General features: G+C 46.3%; 2 protein-coding genes across 3 annotated transcripts in view; one reads left to right on the forward strand and one right to left on the reverse strand.

The window, feature by feature from the left end:
• Nucleotides 1-794: 794 nt before the first annotated feature.
• Nucleotides 795-5,595, forward strand: fbxl9 (F-box and leucine rich repeat protein 9). The gene is made up of 11 exons (XM_084932733.1): nt 795-1,123; nt 1,323-1,424; nt 1,504-1,638; nt 2,286-2,465; nt 2,578-2,883; nt 2,961-3,177; nt 3,442-3,599; nt 3,674-3,889; nt 3,962-4,174; nt 4,251-4,468; nt 4,555-5,595. Exons 1-11 carry the CDS (start codon nt 1,058-1,060, stop codon nt 4,721-4,723), a joined length of 1,980 nt encoding a protein of 659 aa, XP_084788859.1. The 5' UTR covers nt 795-1,057; the 3' UTR covers nt 4,724-5,595.
• elmo3 (engulfment and cell motility 3) overlaps nt 5,333-23,208 on the reverse strand; it is a 23,483-nt gene continuing 5,607 nt past the window's right edge. For both annotated transcript variants that reach the window (XM_084932731.1, XM_084932730.1), the window contains exons 3-21: nt 19,814-19,854; nt 19,630-19,702; nt 18,392-18,442; nt 18,040-18,209; nt 17,764-17,863; nt 17,538-17,689; nt 17,108-17,186; nt 16,145-16,195; nt 15,927-16,049; nt 15,479-15,601; nt 15,286-15,390; nt 14,998-15,106; nt 14,784-14,920; nt 9,438-9,601; nt 7,974-8,086; nt 7,791-7,895; nt 7,103-7,182; nt 6,689-6,769; nt 5,333-6,596 (exon numbers count right to left, since the gene is read on the reverse strand). In XM_084932731.1, the coding sequence (XP_084788857.1) occupies nt 6,384-6,596; nt 6,689-6,769; nt 7,103-7,182; nt 7,791-7,895; nt 7,974-8,086; nt 9,438-9,601; nt 14,784-14,920; nt 14,998-15,106; nt 15,286-15,390; nt 15,479-15,601; nt 15,927-16,049; nt 16,145-16,195; nt 17,108-17,186; nt 17,538-17,689; nt 17,764-17,863; nt 18,040-18,209; nt 18,392-18,442; nt 19,630-19,702; nt 19,814-19,854 (2,070 nt within the window). In that variant the 3' untranslated portion in view covers nt 5,333-6,383. The remainder of the gene's footprint in view (nt 6,597-6,688; nt 6,770-7,102; nt 7,183-7,790; nt 7,896-7,973; nt 8,087-9,437; nt 9,602-14,783; nt 14,921-14,997; nt 15,107-15,285; nt 15,391-15,478; nt 15,602-15,926; nt 16,050-16,144; nt 16,196-17,107; nt 17,187-17,537; nt 17,690-17,763; nt 17,864-18,039; nt 18,210-18,391; nt 18,443-19,629; nt 19,703-19,813; nt 19,855-23,208) is intronic.

Below are 23,208 nucleotides of genomic sequence, written 5' to 3' on the forward strand. Positions count from 1 at the left end.
AGAAAAAAAGACCGAAACTAAACAGGAAACAACTGGACGTGAAACCAGTTAGTTCTGGTGGTTGAAACAGCTAACCACAGACCAGGATCTGTTCTTGGTTCACTCCAGTTCAAATCAAGAACAAATTTGACATTTTTACTTCCTGGTGTTTGTTCCAACATATTTTAACTTTACTGATATTAAACTGGAGGTTTGTAGTATTTGTTGGGGGGAAAGGGGCTTGAATGATAAATCTAGTTAATATCTTTGTTTTCATTTTCTTTTCTTTTTTGCAGGTCAATACATGGGTTAATTCATTCTTAACAGCCAATCCCCACAGTTAAGTTGCAGTCTTCTCTCATACAGGGGAGATTTTTCTGCATGAAGTCATTTTAAATGTTTTTGCAAGATTTTCCAAACATTAACTTTCACTGCGGGTGTTTAGTATTTTTACGGCGTGTTATTGACCCACAGTCATATCTGTTCCATTTTTGCACTGATCATCACCTGCATTCATGTATATATCGATCCGCTTAGCACTTTTAACTTTTATTTTTGTTTATTTAAGTGTAGTCTTACTTATGTTTTGCACTAAGTACCGAAGCAATCCCCTACTGTTGTAAACCTGCTCACCATTTGGCAACAAAAGCCTTTCTGATTCGGATCTAACAGCTAACCGCTTCTTCTGGGCCGCACCACCGTCTGTGTGGGGTAAACAGAACACTTTCCATACATTTAGGTCAAAGCGTCAAAAACAAAACAGATCAAAGCTCGTCGGTACCAAGCGTGCTGGAAAAAACACAGCGCCCCGCCCCCTGACGTCATCAGCGCCTCCTCTGCGGTCAGCTGATCGCACCTGAAGGGACTGCGCGTGCACAGAGCCTAACGTAAAGGGGCTTTCAGGGGAACGACAGCAGGTAACGCAGCTTGTAATGAGCGTGTAATGAAAGGAAACCTGTAGCTGTAATTATTAGCTCACGGACACGGACGACACCGTTTCTCTGTGCTGTGGACGCATTAGCCTAAAGGCTAAACTTAGTTCACGATAGCTACTGTTTGGCTAGCTGAGTCACTGGAGATGGTCTGGACGATGGGAGACAGCGATGGGGAGGACGCAGTGGACACTCCTGGGCTGCCCGTGGAGGTGAGTGCAATACAAACCCGGTGCTCGTGAGCTACAGTAACAGTATTCTAATGGCAGTCAGCCACTGCGCATGACCTACTGTACCTGTCGAATAGTGTGCTCTCGTTGGAGCTGATAAAATGCTCTCAGGTGAGCCTAGTTCGGATCGAGCTCTGCGCGGATGTTTAATCTAATCCAGCATTTCTGTCTCAATCTGCAGGTCGTAGTTTACATCCTGAGTTTTCTCCACGCTTCAGACAGGAAGGAAGCCTCGCTGGTCTGCCGTAGCTGGTACAGTGCCAGCCAGGACCCCCGCTTCCAGGTCATTCTCCCCAGACCACAATAGAGACGATGAATTGAAAGGTGGCTGCACATTTTAACTTTGTTTTTTCAAATTGCAGAGGAACATCACCTTCCGCTTCCCGGCTTCGGCCTCGTCCCTGGAGCTCATCAGGGGTCTGGGCCGAAAGCCACGCTGCAGCCTGATAATCAGCCAGCTCGATGGCTTCAGCATCTCCAGATCGCTGCTGCTGGAGGTGCAGTACTCTGACGAATTAAACAGCTCCTGTCTGACACACGTTAGGGGTACAGGTGGTTTTTTGTTGTTGTGTTTAATACCTAAAAATGTCTCAGCATCCATTGCTCCTTCTGTGAAACTATATTCCTGACGTCATGTGATGACAAACCCACAAAGAAGCAATCATACGCTTCCTGGTAGGCTCACATAATTCACACACCTCCGGGCAATGGAAACTTTTTTTTACAGTGGATTTGTCTGGACTCTAGTCATCTTAGAAAAACACTAGCGTTGTTTTAACATTTATATATATCTATATATATATATATATATATATCACAGCCTTATTATTTTAATTTCCTGTCACAAGGATAAACATGTGACAGGCCATAAATGAACGCCACGGTCCAAAGTTCCGAGCAGCTGTGGTCATTACTTAATAATTCATGCTTATCACAATCATGTGCATCTGTGTGTGTGAACGTGTAAGCACTAAACACACGCTGGATTATCACACGAAGATAAGATAAGGACCAAGTTTAGTCCACCTGTGTTGGTGTCAGACCAGCGTGTGGATTTTAAGCTTTAGGTGATAATAAAATATTCATTTTTTATGGCATGCAGATGTTATAATTGTTCTTGTTAATTCCCATGCTTCCTCCTCAGGTGGGCCTTTGCCTGGGCCCTAAACTGGAGAGCCTGGCCCTGCCTGGAAGCAGCATAACAGAGGCTTCCCTGCTGGCCCTGCTCCCTCGGCTTTCCTCCCTCCGCAGGTTGGACCTCAGAGGTCTGGACAGCCTCTTCATGTCTGGAGCATTCCTCTCCAGGGAGGAGCACAGACAGCAGGTGGGTGGAGACGGGCAATAAAAAATCTGAACAATTCAAACAAGAAATTAAATTTATTTTTTATTTTTTATGGTGTCATAAAAATGTGTGAGCAATCATAATCTGCTTCCAGGTGCGGTCAGCACTGTGTGGTCTGGAAGAGCTGGACCTGTCTGACCTCCGTTACCTGTCTGACCTCACCTTCAACCGGCTGACCGGATGCACGCCGCGTCTCCGTCGGCTCTCGCTGGCTGGCTGCCATATTGCTTTTGAGTTTGACCCGTATCGAGGGTGCCCGGTGGGGGCCGTCGAGGACTCTTCAGCTCTGCTGTCGCTTAGGAACTTGAGGAGGTTGTTGATGGAGCAGAAATCCACCCTCGTAGCTCTGGACCTCAGCAGAACATCCATCACCCCTGAGTCGCTGCGCACTGTTGCACAGGTCGGATGTTGGCACAGCACAACAGTTTCAGCATCACTAAGAATACCTCCACTGAGAGCTGTAATTCTGTGTTGCAGGTTCAGGGTTTGTTTTTAGAGGAGCTGATCCTGCACGGCTGTAAGGAGCTGACCAACTACTCAGTTGAAGTTCTGGTGAAGCACCAGCCAAGCCTCCTCAAACTGGACATCAGCGGCTGCACGGAGCTGACCAGCAGGTCTGTAGAGGCCATAGCGCGAGGTCTGAAGTCACTGACGCACCTCTCATTGTCGCAGGACTGGAGGATCACAGAAAAAGGTTCCCCCCATGCACGTTCTTGTGTATTTAACTAAAATTGTCACCCAGTGTGATCATTTCTATATTTGATATTATCTTTGGAGTGACCGTAATCACGATGATGGAACAAACTAAAAGCTGCAGCTTTAAGGGTAAAACAAGCGAAATAATCAGCATTTTTCTATTTGAATAGAACTGCAAGTAAGTTTATTATGCTCGGTTATTAGTTTCACGCTCGCAGCTCATCACGCTGCCTCCATGCGATTAACATCGTGTTACCAACAGGCCTGTCGGACCTGCTGTTGTTGCCCTCCCTGCGCTCTCTGGACCTGTCCGAGTGTCTGCACATCAATGGAACAGAGATGGTGAAAGGCTTGAAGGGATCCGATGCCGCCAGACGACAGCTAGAGACGCTCAACCTCAGGAGCTGCACCTACATCAGGGTCGGTCATTGTCCTCGTCGCTTCATTCGGTTTAAACCAGACGGAAAAATCTTAGCTTCCTGCCTTTCTTTTAGGATCCTGCCGTTTTCTTTCTCGCCCAGCTGCTTGGGGACACTCTCTGCGAGCTTGACCTGACTTCCTGCAGTAATGTGACTGACCTGTCCGTGTGCGCCGTCGCCACCTACCTGCAGAAGCTGGTGGTGCTGCGGCTCGGCTGGTGTAAAGAAGTGACAGACTGGGGTCTGCTGGGAATGGTGCAAAGAGCCAAATGTGAGCCTGACGAGGAGACGGTGAGAATCACAGCTTTGTGTCTACGTTCTGCTCTAAGCACGTGTGGTTGTTATAATAATTCGCTCTAACAGGGAGACAAGGGGCCCAGGTTCACCCGGACTTTTGGCAACATGGGCTTCTTCAAGCCTCCTCGCTTGCCTTTCGAGGAGCGACCCAAGCTAGTGACTCCGAATGACCTGGAGCAGTTCAGACAGCAGGCTGGAGCTTCTCTTTTAGCTCTCAGCAGGCTGCAGGAACTGGACCTCTCTGCCTGCTCCAAACTGACGGACAGCAGCATCACTCAGGTAGGAGGAGGACGGGCAGCGGAAGGTTTCAGTTTGGAATGCAAAATATTTGAAAAGTTCTGTTCTCCTCTCTCAGGTGATGCGTTTCCCAGATCTCCACCATCTGTCTCTCTCCATGCTGCCGGAGATCACAGACGACGGCTTGGTGTCGACGGCCCGTCACTGCCGCAGTCTCACTAGTCTCGTGCTCAGCCACTGCCCAGGTATCAGCGACCGCGGCGTGGCGCAGGCTGCGCCCTACCTCCCCAGACTGCAACATCTCTACCTCTCCTGCTGTAACAACATCACTGATAGGTGATTAGCACACACGCCTCGCAAGTAGCTGCAGCTCATCGGAAAGTCATCAAATTCTTACGCTGTTTGCACTCTAAACCCCGCAGATCCCTGCTCCTCCTGGTGCAGCACTGCAAACGTCTGAGGACGCTCGACATCTCCAGGTGCAACAACATCTCCGTAGCAGCAGTGGACTTCCTCCAGACACAGCTGCCCTTCCTGGAGAATCTCCACTACAAATTCATAGGTGGGGCTGATCTTAGCCTAAGCCTCTGACAGGCTGAGTGAACATCCCGAGAGGCTGCTGGGACTTGAAAAAGAAGAAAACCTGCTGACCATAGTCTGCTCTCAGCTGAGCTTTTTGCACATGTCAATATTTTGTGCAAGAGAGGAAAAAATACTTTCAAGTTTACAGCAGGACCTAATTATGTCATCTCTCGAGTAAATATCTGCTCCTGTGTGGAGTAGGAATCACCAGTTTGGACCAAAGGTTATTTTTAAAGATTTCAAAGGAAGGCGAAGACGGCAACACGCGAGCACCACAGGAGGAAGAAAGTAGTCAGTATTTCATGTATTTACTGTTCGGAAAACTTGATCTTTATATTTAAATTCTTTGAGGTGCTTTTAAATGAAATACTGCTGTCACAGACGTAGAACATGAGTTGTTGATTATAGAGATTGTTGTAGACCGATGCCAGCGACGCTCCATTTCCTTTGTTTTAATGCTGGCAGTCTTTGCTTGTTTGCTCAGTGATGTTGTTAAAAGCAGGATGAAGGATGGGACACTTTGATGCTGCTAAAGCAGGAAAGAGCTGTGGAGTGAAAACGTTTCCCCAACTTCATCTTTTAGATTAAAACAAAGTAAATCAGGGTTTTAATCACTAATTGCTTTTCAAAAAAAGTTGATTTTAAATATGATAGAGTGTCAGATGTTCTTGGAAAGGGAGCATCATGCCAAAACTAGCAAGTTTCATTTCCACTCCAGCCCACTGTGTACGCTGTTGTAGCACTGAGACAGAGGGAGTACTCATCATGGACCAAAGTGTGCAAAGGTGTCTTTTATAAATAAACCAAAGTTTGTTTTTTGCTGTATAAATCAAATGTTTTTATTCATGTGAATTAAATCAAAGCACATGATTCAACGTGGACATTATCCCAGAGGTCAGTGTGTCAGTGTGGAGCAGCTGTGCTGAAATGAAATCAGTCAGTTCCCCAGTAGCTCCTCCAGGTGGCGCCACTGAGTGCTCACATTACAAAACCAGCCGTGGACAAAAAGCATCAGTTTTAAAGTTACAATAAAATTTGATCCAAAAAGCCAAAAGTCATCCAATGCATGTGGTACCGTGTGATTGTGACAGAGGGACGCGTGCCTGTTTGCAACAACGATTAAAAATCATTTAATGCATCTCTGCTCCAGAGCTGCTGAGATCCATATGAAGACGAGTGCCTGCAGGTGCATGAAGCTGCGTACTCGTAACACTGAACACCTGCTGTATGTCTTTGATGTGCTGGAGAATAAATGACGTACCGTGTTGTGAGAAAGCACCACGTTGTAGTTAAAGCACAGCCTTTCCACGCGAGTATTCCTCACACACATTTAGATAATTCAAAAATATAAAATGATTGTAAAACAAGTGTAAAGTACCATTACTTGAGTGGTTATATTAAAAAGTATTGAATTACATTTTGCTCAGTACCTGTGTGAAGGTTTCAGTGCAGGGAGGAACAGACGTGCGTCACACAAACACTGACGGAGTCTCAACCTTTTTCCTGCTTCACTCGTTTCACTTGGATGTTTAAAATAAGAAAACTCAAGCGTCAAAGTTATAAATCTGTGATTAAGATGACAAGCGCGTGCACGCACAGCTCCGCCCACACAGCTCCGCCCACACCAACGTCTCGTTTCACACATACACATATTTACACATTCACACGCTCATTGTTCCGTCTGGCTGAAGTCGTAGCAGAAGTTGAAGTTGCTCGGAGGTTTGGGAACGACCGGAGCGTTGTCGGGTATGGGAACGTTCTCCAGATCTAGGAGGCGGAGCTTAATCTCCATAGACAGGAGGATCTCCAGCTCACTCCGCATCGATTCGCTGCTCATCTCCCGGCCGAGGAGCACGCTCAGTCCGTCCGTCCACAGGCAGAACTGAAGACGTAGTGGAAGCTGGTTAGATTTTGTTTCTTCACTGTATATCACAAAGAAACTGAAGGAGGTAACGGAGCAGCGTTTAGACTCACGTCGGTTCTGGACGGGGCGATGAAGTTCAGGCTGTACTCCTCTACGTCGTACGTGATGCTGAATGCCAGATCGAGGACCTCCTACAGAGAAAGCTCAGTGAGACATTCCCCCGTCCACACTTATTATCAATCATTACCAGTAACAAGAATTATTGCTAAACAGAAAGAAGCTCGAGAGCATCAGAGACATCCCAGTGTGCTTGGGTGAGGACTTCACGCTGGAGAGACCACATCTCTCACCTGGCCTGGGAACGCCTCAGCGTGACCCCAGATACCCTGAGTGAGCCCATCGATGGACCTGCATCTTATTTCCTTAAGTCATGTTTAGTTTCTCTCCATATTTCTCCCTTGACTGTCCACACCACCTACAGCGGGAGGTGATCACCATGGTACTGAGAAGGTGAAACAGCTGACCTTATTCTGTTTGCCTTTGTTCTCCTTCATGTGAGGACAGTCTTTACCCGTCAGCAAGCCTTTGATATCTGCGACTGGAACTGAAGAGGAAGCATCAAAACACACATATGGTTAATATACTTCAGACAATTAAAAATAATGTCAATAAAAACCATCTGTAGGAGTCATATTAGTTCCTTCTTCTGTTTTGAATAACAAAGGGTTGTCAGTGCCAAGCGGTAGCTGCAGGTGGCCCCGGCCCTCCCTGAGGATTCTTCCTGTTAAAAGGAAGTTTTTCCTTCCCACTGTCACCAAAAAAAGACTGTTGGGTTTTCCTCTGTATGCATTACTGTGGGGTCTACCTTACAATATAAAGCGCCTTGAGGCGACTGTTGTTGTGTAAATAAAACTGAATTGATCAGCCTGAGGAGCGGCTCAACACCAGAGATGGGCAGTAACGCGTTAATCAGTAATTAGTTACTGATTACTTTTTTCAAGTAACTTGACCAACACTGCTCAACACACCTGCACTGTTCTGCACTTTGTATCAGGGTTTGTTGGGCACTGATGCTTGATGATTATTAAGATTAATCAATGAGCATAATAAACTGGAATTCCACACATGACAATTTCTCACAATTTAATTTTAATAGGTAAACCTAAGCATGAATATGGCTCGAGCCATTTGGTGTAGAAAAACTGAACTCACTCTTCTCCTGCAGCGTTTCTATTGGTGGATTTTCCGTGTCTTCCTCCACATCGCCGTAGTGAAGCATTTTGTGATTGGGCGACAAGCGACAGTACCACAGTTTATCTGAAGAGACAAAGACGCGGGTTAGCCTGACACGCTCAGTCTGCCGTTCGCTGCACGCGAGCCTGTGAGCGCTCTCACCCTGTCTGCGTCGGCTGCTGATCTTCCTGAACATCGTGCCCTGACACAGCCTGTTGAGTCTCTGCTGCCGGATCAACTCGAGCAGCTCCGGCTTCAGCCGCTCTTTGAGTTCACTGGAAAGAAAAGCAGCAAAGAGCTATAAAATTATTCTGAAAACGTCACAAGCAGTTTTCTCATTGTTCTAACACATAAATCGTCACTATTGCCCAGATGACATTTATTCAAATCTAATGAAAAATCAAGCAGCAGAACTCTGTTACACTGAGTGTTTAGTGACAAACACCAGTATGACCTGCTGGTTGTTCCATACGGGTGGAAACTATTTGGAGTCGTCAGCAGAACAGCTGATCGGACAGTTTAACAAACCACAAACTCCATTTTTATTGAATCGTTTCCAGAATGTGGGGTCAACACACGGGACGCTCAGCCGAACTGTGTGTGGATCACAAACACACTGAACCTGAGCTCGTTTATTTCAAGCTTCTATTCTGTTACAAATCTGATCTTTGCATGACTGAATCAGTACGGACGGCATGTAAATGACCTTTAAATTTGGTAAATATTTTTACGTTTGTTTGAAAGGTACTTCGGTTTTATTTTGAAATCCAGGCTTTTATTTTGAAACAGGAAACTGGCGCAAAACCGTTAAAGGGCTTGTTAGTAACGTTTCTTTTAGGATATGGTAAATAGTGTGCCTTAAAGTGAAAAATATGTACGTTTCCTTTGCCAATTAGTACCTGGCTGACAGTGGCACAGGTTTGTTAATGTTTCCTTTAACGGAATAAGTTACGTGCAATCAAAATGTCGTTTAATAGAGTTTGTGTTGTTAACTTTGACCTTTATGTGTAGTTGTAAGTTAGTGAGGTGATATAATGAATTGAATGATGTAAATTTGATGTATATGCTATATGTGAGCAGGGGAAATTTGTTTCCTTATGTTATGGTATTAATATTGCTGGTTTTGTTTTGCTCCTAGCTCTTACGGTGTCTTCACTGAATGTTTCAATAAAAATATTTTCCAATAAAACCTCTGAAGCATCAGTATAAGAGACCATCATTCAGCCAGGGATGCTACACGGCGGGAACTGCAGACCTCGACATTTCTCTGACATGCAGAAAGTAAATGACTTCAACTGTAAAAGGCAAGAAGTCAATCTGGGAAGCAGTGGGCGATCATCTGATCCGATGAATGCTGGTAGCTTTTAAACAACCTATCCATTTATCACACCGCGGTGGGCCTCGGGTCGCCTGCAGTCCAGAGTAGGAGAAGAAAATGCACAGATGGATTTACCATGTGTGCCCACTCGAACATGACTGTACAACACACTCATGTATAACCAGTAGACCTGGCTCCTGCCTACAGATAGACAAACATCTGTTTATACAGACTATAGGATAGTTGGTGCACATGGCAACTCCTTTAACACAGACCAGTACGCAGCACGTAAACCTGCTGATGCTCACAGCACAGGCGGAGCCAGAGTCTCTTCCTGGTGCAGTCGTTCCGTCTGCCGCAGTTTGAGGATCTCGCTGTAGTTGAGAGCGTTAACTTTGTTCTTGAAGAGCTCCAAGGAGGTCGGCTTACTCGACAGAGTCCTGGTGATCTGCTCCCTCACCACCTGCATCACCTGAGGACAGATATGGGAGCACAGACGGGTTACATGCTGTTGGTGTGGTAGGGATTGGTGTTTCACGGCTTGGCCTTGACATAACCAGGGCATGTCAGCCTGCCTATTTAACACGTTTGTGCACAATGGTTGAACATTATTCCTTCATGTGGGCAGTCATCAGTGCGATATCCTCTCCACGCACGCGCTCACATGATGGCCTTGCTTGCATTTGTCAAACGATGCCATCATAACGTCCTTGACCTTAATGTGACTAAGAAGTTAATCACTGGTTACAGGAAAGATGGCGGTAAACCGAAGGCCAGAATCATACACAGTGAGACTCCAAGTTGTGTAAATATTTGGGAACGCTTGACTCGCAGCTTAAATCTGATATAAACACGAGAATCTGCGGTTAAACGAGGACAACAAAGAATTTATTTTTGCAGAAGCTGAATGTTTTCAGTGTTTCTAAGAATATTTGATAGAATTTTTATCATTCTGTTATTGCAACACGTTCTTTATGCGCTGCTTTCATGAGCAGGATGTGAGTAACAGGGACAGCGTTAGCAGTATTCCCGAGCTCGAGTCTCGCGCACCCTCGAGACAAAAACTGCTCCTCAAATTCTTTCACGTTCTTCTATTAAGCTGCTGAATGTTAAAGGTAAAGAATAATAGTTTGTTCTTGTCCCGTCTCTTATTGTCCACAGCTCACCTGTCGGTCCGTGTGGGGTTCAGGGGGTTGAGGTTAGGAGCAAACCCCCTCGAGCTCTCGGTTTCTGCTTACAGAATAAAATGTTCATGCATCAGGAGTTAGTGAGGGTGGTCTCCACCCAGCAGCTGCTTTAATGGTCTGTATTGATACATACTGGAGGTGTCAACTAGGGGTGGGGGGGAAAAAAAAAAAAAAATCGATACTGTGTAGTATCGTGATACTTTGTTTGCTAATAATGTATCGATACAGGGACAGCAGAAATCGATATTTTGTTACAAAAAAAGGTTTTGTGGACTGGAACATCTTCAGAGCATGTTGATCCTTTTTCTGAGCAAGAATCCTGACATTCCTTCACTGTCCAAATGTGTTTAACTTCTTTTTGGCAGCAATAAACATGACAGTTTACTTATTTTAATTTAAGACATGTTTTATTTTAATTAAGTTTTAAACTTTTTTATTTAATGTAAAATTATATTTTGTTTTAATTTACTTTCAAATTCTTCAGTTGCTGAAGGGGCTGCATAGTTTTCATAAATTGCATAGTTCAGAATAGCTATAATTGTACCAGATGGTTGCGTTCAGTTAAGTTGGACTAGACTGTAATACAAACCGTTCAGTTTGTCAACAATAAAACTGACTGAAATGAGAGAAAGACTGAGTGCGAGACTTTGTTATTAGATCAAATGAATATTGATAAAGTTTACCTTTATGTACAGAATCTGAATATCGCAAAATATTTTAAAAAATTGCAATAATATCGTATCGTGCTTTAAGTATTGTGATAATATCGTATCGTGGGATGTATGGTGATTCCCACCTCTAGTGTCAACACTGGTAAGGTCGTCGTCTTTCTGTGGGAAACGGTTCGTGCTGCTCGACGACAAACTGACTGTGGTTTCTATCGTTACCTGTAAAGTGTTTCTTTAGTTCAATTTTTACTTTATTTTTTGTTTTTATTGAGATGGTGGTCAAACTGAATTGCCCAGCGTTTTCTGAAGCTCCGTGCTTCAGTGTGTTTCTACTCGTTAAAGTGACGCTCACACAGAGACGGGAGGTGACCCCGGCAGTCCTGAAACAAGCGCTCAGGGCAGTGATATACGTGTTAAATCTATGGTTCCCTCAGTCGTAAAAAGTGGAAAATCTATATAAAAATCAATAGTGCTAAAAGACCGAGCCAACTCTGCGCTGCTGCGGTCACACCCCCTCACCCCCTCACCCACACATATACGCAGCTGACCTAGATCATTCCTGTTCACGCCCAATTTGATTGACTGCAAACAATCAGCGTCTAAAGTGTAGCGCGACACGTCGATAAGCCTCGACTCATTCTCAAAGCTCAGAGTAATCGCTCGGTCTCACAAATGTCCTCGAAGAATGTGAAGCGTGACCAAAGTGTTTGTGACTGCAGACGACAGCGAAGCCGTTTTTGTCCCGCAGCAGTGGAAACGCAATCTGTGAAATCCAGACCGTCGTACAGAACACGAAACAAGCGTCTACGGTTTCACAGCGCGGCTCCCTGCTCACGTCCTCAGAGCCAAAATAAACTCAGCGTCCAGCAGCAATCACATGACACGGTCTGCGCTCCCACCACTGTACATCTGTTTACCACTCATCTGCACACATCTGTACTTATTTGTACATAACTGTTCCCACCTTCTATTCTGCCCATATCTGTATGTAATCTGCTCCTATTGCACTTCTGATTAGATGCAAACTGCATTTCATTGCCGTGTATTTATACATGTGCAACGACAATAAATCTAATCGACACATTGTAACGATTTATTAACAGCTTCTATTGTCACACATTAAAAACAAACAAAAAACCTTTTAGCCTTTGATGTATGAATCACTTTTGTACTAGAAAACTTAATATTGGCCTCTGTGTGCACCAGTTAGTTAAAAACTACTATCTTACCTCCATTCTTCCTCCTCAACAGACGATTATTTTAAAACCCTGGCTTCAATTTTCACCCTCGGTCAGTCGCAGAAACGCGACGGGGATGACACGGAGTCAAAGTGAGATGGAGAGATCACCTATGACAGCAGAGGCCTTTGAGTGTTTGGTAAACAGACACCCTGGTGCTCACATGCACACGCCCAGCCGGGTCCGGCCCCTCTGTCGTTTAGCTCAGCGGGCCAATAGGAGCAACGGCAGCTGTCTCTCTGTTTGGCAGGGTGTTCACGGACGCTAAGTGTGCGTATGTGTGTTAGCGGAGGACGGCTGTTCAGATCATAACACAGCTACACAAATGTGTTTATGTAAGTGGACTGAGGAGATTTCTTAATGTTGGAGCCGCACATGCAACTAAAACCTAAATAAGCGATATCACATGCGCCGTCACAGCCTCAGCTTTTCTTCTTCTTTGCTTCTCCCTGTCGAACCTTTTCCTTCTCTGCCTCTCACATCGTTTCCAGAGGTTTTACGTTCCCCTCTGTTGTCGTGTCATTACTGCCGATGCCCTGGGCGCTTTGTTTTCCTCGTTTCCTTCTCCCTCCGTTTCTGCCGTTCGCCGCGGTTCTCTTTGTCCACCTAATGCTGCTTTGTCCTTGCCTCAAAGCACCCTGGGAGGTTGGACACGAGCAGAAACAAAAGGCCAGTCTGCTGGTCTGGCACACAGGACACTGGCGTGCACCGGAGAGGTCAAAAGGTCACAGAGTTTTATGAGCACTGTGTGGATGAAGGATTGTTGAGTGTGAGTTGAGTTCTCAGTATTTCTCCCAGATGAGAGCGCTCTGCTGACAGCTCGGCTTAAACCACAAAGCTAACTGTGCGTGTGGGGGCGGGTCGGGGAAGGAGAACCAATCCAACCCACCAAAATACAAACTTAGACAAATGTACAATTAAAATTGAATTTAAAGCATTCTGCTTTTAAATTTCAGTCTCTCTGTGCTTCATTTTTACTATATCAGCATTTTTATTTACTTGTGTCGCAGTTCAATAAGATAACTGAGTGGAAATACCCTGTGAGGTGTGATCAAAACAGTCCACCAATGGGCTTTAATGGATTCAAGGTCTCCCATTCAACCCATGCAAGGTCACCCACATGACCACAGGGATTAAAGTGCAGCTATTCTCAGATCATTCCCCGGAAGTCCAGTTCTGACCACCTGCACTCTGCAGCTTCTCCACAGACCTTAAATTACATTTTACTGCACACTGGCCTCAATTTTAACTTGGAGGATCATCTCTAGCTATGACCACAATTTTCTGCAGCGGTTCGAATACGAAACATCAACTGAGGGGCAAGATGAAGAAGTGTTGGCTTCCCCGCCCTCTGAATTAGCATTTTTCCACAGCATGTCTTCATCCTGTCTTCCTTCTCTCACCCCAACCAATCACAGCAGATGGCCCCGCCCCTCCCTGAGCCTGGTTCTGCCGGAGGCTTCTTCCTGTTAAAAGGGAGTTTTTCCTTCCCACTGTCGCCAAAGTGCTGCTCATAGGGGGTCATATGATTGTTGGGTTTGTCGGTCTGTGAAAATATTGTCTGACATTAAACCATCCGTGGCACAAAAAAGGTTGGGGGCCGCTGGTCTACGATGCAAAGCGCCTTGAGGAGACTGTTGCTGTATAAATAAAATTGGGTTGAATTTTTGAACTCTGAATAAACGGGAGTTGAAATCAGACTGCGACTGATTTGTATTGTTCAGCAGAAATGGGATTAACTGTGGAGCAGTCTATTCACCAGATTTGTTCTACTTCCTGAACAAAAGCTCACCAGAAGAGATCCAGCATAGCTTGCACAAATACCCGCGGTGGGGGGGGCTACTTTGGGACTACTGACCTCTGTCTGCCTGACTATATTTAAATAAGGTAACGTTTTTTGATTCTTGAACTTTTTGATGACACCTTGTACTACCCTTGAACTTCCTGAGCCTGAGGCCAGCGGTTCCCTCTCTGACGCCTCCGGTCTGCACGATGAAGCATCCTTGGGTTGGACACTGAACCACAGTTTCCTCCGATGCATCCACGAGTGCACGATTGCTAAACATCACTCATATGCATGTATGACTGTGTGCTATGAATATAATAAAGTGTTTTGTTCCCGACCACACACATGCATCTAACATATATAATATGAAGAGCTGTGTTTTCGTTCCAACTCATGGTGCTATTGTGTAAAACGACGAATGTCACATAGAAGAATTTACAAAAAGCCACCGTTCACTTCAGTTTGGTCACCGGCTCGATTCCACTCATTGTTTTCTGATTTATGGAAGCGTTTTTGTGGTTGGGCGTACCGCAAATGACTCCAAGTACTCCGTGGGAAAGTGAGACTGACTGTCACTGCATTTAGCAAACATCCCACATGTGGCCATGGACGGTTTGGATCTGACTTACCCCACGTCACCGGTTCACACTGCCACAGCCAACGACCAGTTAGGCCATTCTAGATGAAGAGAGCAAACTCTCCCGTCTATGTGAGAACTGCGTGGTGTATAAGGACTGAGTTCCTTCTAGCAAAGCGAGCGCCTCTGCTGCTGTACCTTGTCAAAGTCTTCCTGTGTGGCTCTCATCTCTTTCCAGGTCTTGTTGAGCAGCTGAATGCAGACGCAGAAAAGCTCCTCCATCAGCCGGTCCTGACTGAAGAAGATGGGGTGGTAGTCGGATCCCGTCTCCGAGGCTGTGAACGGACACAAAATAAATTAGAGCTCGAACAAGAGTGAGCAGAGATCGCAGCGCGTAAGAGATCAGACTGACGTGGCTCTCCGATCCGAAGGATTTCACACAGGATGAGCGTGAGCTGGATGCTGCTCCTGGCAAAGGGACACTCGTGTTTGTCCTCTCGACTGCTGTTCTCCAAGACAAACTGACGACAGAGAACGGAAACTAAGCTGAACGTTTATTATGCATTCACCTGATTTTTGAGCTCATGTAACAAACGCAGCCGCTTGTACTCGATCATTTTTTCATTTAACATGCACCATGTCATCTTCAGACAGAAGAGGTTTTCTATGTCTAACTAAACTGCAGATAAGTCATGCTCACCCTGCTGTAGGCGTCGGGATAACGCGCGGCAAAGTAATACATGGTGTCCAAAGCTAAGAGACCAGGAGGCGTTCGTGACAAGTCCTGACCGGGGTTACTATTATTCTGAAAGGAAGGAAGACAACAAAGTTTCACATACAAACGATAGAAAAGCTGGCAGACAAACAGTTACCGTGTATGATCTCACGCTTACAGAAAAGCCCAGTTTCCTGAACTCTTTAGCACAGAGCGAACGCCGTCGTTCGTGACTCAGACTGTTCTCGCTTTCTGTCTCGAACGCTGCCTGCCTCAGACCGTGAAGGATGTCTCTTTGTTCCTGAGGTGAAAGCAGGCGGACACACAGTGGACTGTTAGAATGTTTACGCGTTTCTGAGCGCGACAGAACATTAGAAAGGGTATTTTATTCATAAGATTTCAGGATTATAAATGTAAAAACATAAATGTGCAGCCGACCGGGCGTGGCTTTAACATGTCTGTGAAGGTCATCGCAGTCTAAGGAGCTCGGAAAGAAAAGCGTCTGGGCTTGGGCCTTACTCTTACACCTGAAGAAGCTTCTCGGATGAAACGTCTTCAAGGAAACAAAGTCCGGACGCTTTTCTTTCCGAGCTCCCTGAAACCTGACCCGCTGTGTTGCGGCTCACCTGGCTGCAACAGTCCAGAGGTGTCCTCATGCGGGGCTCCTGGAGATTCAAGGTAACTGACTGTAGGACATAGAGGTAGTGGGCCATCTCGTCTTGGACTGAACCAGAACTGTGGATTATATTCTGCCAGAGACACACATTTGACATGAATACATTTTATATTTCATCATTATTAAAAGAATTTGTGAAACGTGATCGTACACGTGAAGATAATTCACCTTATATATGTACTGACGGACATTCTTCTTAGTCAGGAAATCAAACATATCCTGTAAAACAAGAAGAGCGCGCGTGTCACTGGACTGCAGAGACCTGCTTCTACCACCGGGTGGCGATACAGTGTCGACAGGCAGCGTAAGGCAGGAGGATCAGCCTGAGGGACTTTGACCTCTGTGACGAAATCACTGCTTGCTGGTACGTGCATCTCTGACTCAACCGCATTTTTGTTCGCAGCTATTTTGCTGATAAGAAGGGTGGGTTTGTTGACCTGATGTAAAAGTGAGGAAGTAACAAAGAGAGCCTGAGAGAAAAGAGCCGAATGAAGGACCCGTTTGTGCACATCGAGAGAGGAGCAGAGGGGCAGAAAGACTCGACTGTCTGCAGACGGGTCGTTTTCAGCGGTGCCTGTGGGATTCTGACACGCATGAACAACAACTGTCCTTCACCCGGAGGCACATGTGCAACTACAGTCTTCTCAGATTATGAGATAAAAACAAAGGAAAGAGAATGAAAATTATTCCAGGAACAAGTGCAGGTCCGTGTCCAAACCTGGTGCAGTCCGTTCTGCTGTGCCCCAGAACTACAGCCACCTTTTACCTGAGGGACGCCTACATCAGCTACACTAACACATACTTTCAGCCCACACAGTCATAAGGTAACATATTCACACAAAGCATCAAGTTTAAATGTTTTTGATCCTTAAAAGCTGTCACTAGGACACATTTAGGAGTATCAGTGAAGAAGCACCTGAATCTGACATCAAACAATGTTTTTCTCCTGCGATAGAAAAGTCAAACTTTTAAGGTTACTGATGATGAACAGTATGCACGGTGCTGCCTGGAGGCAGACACCGAGGAAGAACTGCGAGCCAAACTAAAACACCTGATCATCTGCACGCTTTGAAGTTTTACTAGTGTGGAAAAGAGGAAGTGCATGAAAGGTTTGAAAAGTAGCAGAGGCACCTTTCGGTCCGAGTCTCCGGCTGTTTGCAGCAGGGCCATGAGTAAGGCCATGGCTTTGGTTTGTATCTGCTGATTTGTCCTGAAAAAGGTTAGAGACACACACAAAAACATTATTTTTACAGCTTTGCAGCCACATGGAAATGCGTGCATGCTCCTTTAACAGATTTCAGTTCTCGTATCGCTACACTGCACTCGTGCAGTAAAAACTGGACAGTTTACATATTTAAAGCTTCCTGTTACAGAAACAATGCTGTGACTTACTGCCCTGTCACCTCGTTGCATTACAGCGGCGTTACTCGAACGCGTTTCACATGACACTATATCTTTGTGTCAGATTAAGTGAAAGCAAATGATGCCGATTAATGATTTTGAACTTCAAGATGCAACAGACACCAAGCGAGTGTGACTTGTTGCGTGATAAACTACTTACACCTGAAGGTGAGCAATGAGCCTCTCCATGGTGATTTCCTGTTTGACCTGCAGGAAAAGGCTGTGGCTGCTGAGCACCATGCTCTCCAGGATGTCCAAGCACACCTGCTGTATCGAGGCGTCGGTCGACTTGGCGTTCACAAAGCCGGCGATCTGAGGGAGAAACGTGAGCTTCAGAAAATCAAACTCGGAAAACATGCGAGAGGCGTGCGGAGAGCAGCGGGGACCTTTTTGATGAAGACAGAAGAGAGGTTCTCCCATGAAACGATCCCATGATCCATCAGCTCCATGAACCCCGTCAGCGTGTGCGTCATAATCACATTACTCCTGAATGACACAGTAAAAAGAGGCAAGCATGAGACATTCACACGGACACAATCAGTGATGCCGTTGGTGCTTTAAAGTCAGTAACAGTAAAGTGTTGCATCGCTGAGAGCCAATCGTGTTGCTGCTACCATCACAGAAAAGAGCTTCAGTCAGTGATATCTGACGAGGATACTAACTCATTAGAGTCTTCTACAATCTTGACCAATAAGAGGTGTCCGTCTCGGCTGATGAACTCCTGAGCAAAGGTCACGTCTGTTGAAACGCTCGCCAGTTCCTTCAGCGAATCGCAGCGCACGCCTGCGTCTGAGCTCTGGATACCCTTGAACAAATCCTCCGCGCAGCGGCCCTGAGTTCATCCACGCCAACGAAACACACACAGAGAAACACACCGGCTCAGAAAAATCATCCATCGAGCTCTGATGCGACAGTTTAGACTTCTGGAGCTCTAGTTGGTCAGCACGCAGCAGAACGTAGCCTCTCGCTGTGTTAGTCAGAGGGAGAAGAATGTGAAACAGGCTGCAGACTCACCGGTGCCTTGGTCAGACGCAGAATGCAGCCGTTCTTAATGTCCAGACGATTCTACAACACACAAACAAGCAGGCATGCAGACACGGAGAAAAGGTTTAAGGAGAACACCAAAAATAATCCGCGAGTTTTTGTGTATCAGAGGACTGCACGTCCAGGCACAGAAGCTCAAGAAGTCAACGAGAAGTTCATTCCTCACATTATCAAAGAATGACTCATCCTGCATATGTACTGTTTATTCACCAAAGGCCAAACAGACCAACGTTAAAACGGGGTTAGCAGGCCGTCTGAGGCTCGGGCTGCTGTTTGCACCGTGACCCTGTTTGGCTTTTAAATCTAGAGCAGAACATATAAGACTGAATGCACGTGAACACAGATGTGACAAAATATTTCAGCCCAAATTTACACCTCATCTCCAATAAAGCATCTCAGTCCCTGTTCTTCATGCCACTTACAAATGAGCCGTGCAGCTTTGCTGCAACCAAGAGCTTCTGCTGTTCTTCTTCTTAACATTTATTAAGCACAAAGTAAAATCTTTGCAATCAAGTCTGTGTTTTGTGAGACTGCCCCTGGCCTGTGCAGACAGGATGAACCCAGCACGTTAGCGGTTTTTGGTGGTCGGAGAAACAGAGCTCAGAGAAAACCAACGGGCCGCGCCTGGGCTCAAACCCACCGACCACCTTACTGCTGATAATATTAACATGCACATTTCTGAAGTCAGACTGCCACTAAAAGCAGGAAATAATCAGCACCATTACTAGACTGCCTCAAATAAGTGTTCCACAGACTCCTCAAGAAGCCAACCTTAAACTGAAACATCTGTGTTTAACTACGTGATCACTGCAAAAACCTGAAGCTTACCATCCCTACGCTAACTGTAAAGGAGCTGCAGAAGCCTCGTCTGCATTTTTCCTGATGGGACGATAGTCTTATCTCAGAGAGCAGGAAAGCTTCAGCAGCAACCTTTCAAGAGGAATCTGAGTGAAGCTGCAGCTGCTTCTCGCTTTAGCTTCTGTTTTTCCTGTTTCACGCTCGTCTTTGATGACTGAGCTCCAGGGAGACGCTCGTAAACGCAGGCGAAGTGCTGACAAAGTAGTGATTCACTGATCTAGTGGCAGAGCTAGATGCTTATCTCGTAACCATGGAAACATCTGGAAGGCTGACTCGGGTCTGGTACTTGAGGTTTTTGCAGAAACCTGAGCCAACGACAGACGTTTTTGTGTTGACTGTTACCGACTGACCGATTCGGTGATGTACATCTGCACTCCGTCAGCATACTGCAGGGCGTAGTTCTCGGACCCGGGGAGATTCCATCTACACACACACACACACACACACACACACACACACACACACACTTCAGTGTGACCAATGAAGCATGATGATGTCAAGCAAAACAACCTCCAACCTCCATCACAGACTTACCCGTCGCACACCTCCTTTATCACAGCAGACAGAGGTTTTTTCTGCAGAGACACAACAAAACAGCACTTAGTCACACATGCATGCAGACGCAGCATAAAAGGCACACACCTGCTGCACAACTACTATGTTTCTCTGTCAGGGAGCCGAATTCATGCTTCAGTAATGACATGCTGTTATGGGATCGCGGTTCCACAACTATTCCCGCTGGCTGGAAACCTTGTTTGCGGGGCAGAGGAAATCCTAAAGCTCGCCGACACTTTGTGAACGATGTTGCCCTCGGTGCCCAGAGTCCTCTCTGTACGGAAATAAAAGCCAGACTACTTCCATGTCTGCCTCTCAGCTATCCTGCTATTAGTGGTCAGCCCTGTGGTTACCCTGTCAAAATGTCTTCAGGTTCTGTGGTTGACCCGGTGCACGGTCTGTCATTAGTGGCAGCAAAGAGGGTCAACGAATCAGATGCGTCTGCTGGAAACGTTCGGGCCAATGGGAAGTTTTCCTGACGAGGTAGATTTGGTCGCGATTTAAAACGAAACTATTTTGTGTCAAGAAAGGCCCAAAGTAACACTCCTGAATAACTTATTGTGACGGTTCCTCTAAGAATAATCCCGATGAGATTATCAGCTGTTCAAATAGTGGGTGAAAGGCGCTGGCTGGGAACCTGTTTAAGCCTATGCTAGTATGCAACTCGGAGACTTCACGGCCAGCCCTGCTGTACACTCTAGACTTAACTGTCTTGCGCAAGGAAACACAACTTCCCCCAAGTTTCTGGGAAACATGTGGAAAACTTCCCCACAATCACAATCACAGAAAGCCATTACTGCTATGAAACACTTTTTACTCTTAGAGCCATTAACTTTAGTAACAAAGCTTTCACACTTTTATGGCTCATATCAACACAAAACCCCAGAACGAGTAACAACTGTATTAATAACAACACGTTCACGTGAAAGAGTCACTCCCAAGGCACGAGCAAGCAAGAGACAGACCGCAGAGTCCGGTCATGTGAGTCGCCAACAAGAGCGACTGAAAGGAAGCTGAAAACTCACATCGGTGCATGTTCATTGTGGAGTGCATTATTTTAACAAATGCAGGGAGAAAGTGTGCTGCAGCTCCTGCTGCATCTCTTTCCACAGTATCACTGAGCAAACGCATGAAAGGGGCGTGGCTTCTGTGATATTATATCAATATGTCAATATGTGCTTTCATGTAGGATGCAGCGGGAAGTGAGAACATTTGAGTTTAACTGTTAGTCTTATAATCAAAGCTTACATCACGTTTACAGTCGGGAGCCAAAGTGTTATTGTGACAGCTAATTTACACATTTCATGTTATAGCAGCTGTTTCAAACCACAGCGGTAAGGAAGTGGAGGACACACACACAACACACACACTACACACACACACAACACACACCTAAAAGTGCCAATATTATTAGTGTCTTTCAGTTTCTAGAGTCATAATTAACTCACCTTTTAAAACCTTTTGCCAAAGCTCTCTCTCTCTCCCTCTTTGTCTCCCTCTCTCTCTCTCTCCCTCTTTGTCTCTCTCTCTCCCTCTCTTTGTCTCTCTCTCTCCCTCTCTTGTCTCTCTCTCCCTCTCTTTGTCTCTCTCTCCCTCTCTTGTCTCTCTCTCCCTCTCTTTGTCTCTCTCTCTCCCTCTCTTTTCTCTCTCTCTCCCTCTCTTTGTCTCTCTGTCTCTCCCTCTCTTTGTCTCTCTCTCTCCCTCTCTTGTCTCTCTCTCTCCCTCTCTTGTCTCTCTCTCTCCCCCTCTTTGTCTCTCTCTCTCTCTCTTGTCTCTCTTCTCTCCCTCTCTTGTCTCTCTCTCTCCCTCTCTTTGTCTCTCTGTCTCTCCCTCTCTTTGTCTCTCTCTCTCCCCCTCTTTGTCTCTCTCTCTCTCTCTTTGTCTCTCTCTCTCCCTCTCTTGTCTCTCTCTCTCTCTCCCCTCTTTGTCTCTCTCTCTCCCTCTCTTGTCTCTCTCTCCCCTCTTTGTCTCTCTCTCTCCCCTCTTTGTCTCTCTCTCCTCTCTTTGTCTCTCTCTCTCCCTCTCTTTGTCTCTCTCTCCCTCTCTCTCTCTCTCTCTCCCTCTCTTTGTCTCTCTCTCCCTCTCTTGTCTCTCTCTCTCTCTCTTTGTCTCTCTCTCTCCCCCTCTTTGTCTCTCTCTCTCTCCCCTCTTTGTCTCTCTCTCTCCCTCTCTTTGTCTCTCTCTCTCTCCCCCTCTCTTGTCTCTCTCTCTCTCCCCTCTTGTCTCTCTCTCTCTCCCCCTCTTTGTCTCTCTCTCTCTCCCTCTCTTTGTCTCTCTCTCTCCTCTCTCTCTCTCTTCTCTCTCTCTCTCTTGTCTCTCTCTCCCTCTCTTTGTCTCTCTCTCTCTCCCCCTCTTTGTCTCTCTCTCTCTCCCCCTCTTTGTCTCTCTCTCTCTCCCCCTCTTTGTCTCTCTCTCTCCCTCTCTTGTCTCTCTCTCTCTCCCTCTCTTTGTCTCTCTCTCTCTCCCCTCTCTTGTCTCTCTCTCTCTCCCCCTCTTTGTCTCTCTCTCTCTCCCTCTCTTGTCTCTCTCTCTCTCTCCCCCTCTTTGTCTCTCTCTCTCTCCCTCCTCTTTGTCTCTCTCTCTCTCCTTGTCTCTCTCTCTCTCTCCTTCTCTCTCTCTCCCCTCTTGTCTCTCTCTCTCCCTCTCTTTGTCTCTCTCTCCCTCTCTTTGTCTCTCTCTCTCCCTCTCTTTGTCTCTCTTCTCCCTCTCTCTCTCTCCCTCTCTTTGTCTCTCTCTCCCTCTCTTTCTCTCTCTCTCTCCTCTCTTGTCTCTCTCTCTCCCCTCTTGTCTCTCTCTCTCCTCTCTTGTCTCTCTCTCTCCCCTCTTTGTCTCTCTCTCTCTCCTCTCTTCTCTCTCTCCCTCTCTTTGTCTCTCTCTCTCCCTCTCTTTCTCTCTCTCTCCCTCTCTCTCTCCTCTCTCCCCCTCTCTCTCTCTCTCCCTCTCTTTGTCTCTCTCCCTCTCTCTCTCCCCTCTTTGTCTCTCTCTCTCTCTCCCTCTTGTCTCTCTCTCTCCTCTCTTTGTCTCTCTCTCTCCCTCTCTTTGTCTCTCTCTCTCTCCCTCTCTCTGTCTCTCTCTCTCCCCCCTCTTGTCTCTCTCTCTCTCCCCCTCTTTGTCTCTCTCTCTCCCTCTCTCTGTCTCCCTCTCTTCTCTCTCTCTCTCTCTCCCCTCTCTCTCTCCCTCTCTCTCTCTCTCCGTCTCCCCCTCTCTCTCTCTCTCTCCCTCTCTTTGTCTCTCTCTCTCCCCCCCTCTTTGTCTCCCTCTCTCTTCTCTCATCTCCCCTCTCTTTGTCTCTCTCTCTCCCTCTCTTTGTCTCTCTCTCTCCCTCTCTTGTCTCTCTCTCTCCCTCTCTCTCCCTCTCTCTCTCTCTCCCTCTC

This window comes from Perissodus microlepis, chromosome 7 (assembly GCF_051167445.1).
Source record: "Perissodus microlepis isolate ML-2025 ecotype Zambia chromosome 7, ASM5116744v1, whole genome shotgun sequence".
NCBI classification, from domain to species: Eukaryota; Metazoa; Chordata; class Actinopteri; order Cichliformes; family Cichlidae; genus Perissodus; species Perissodus microlepis.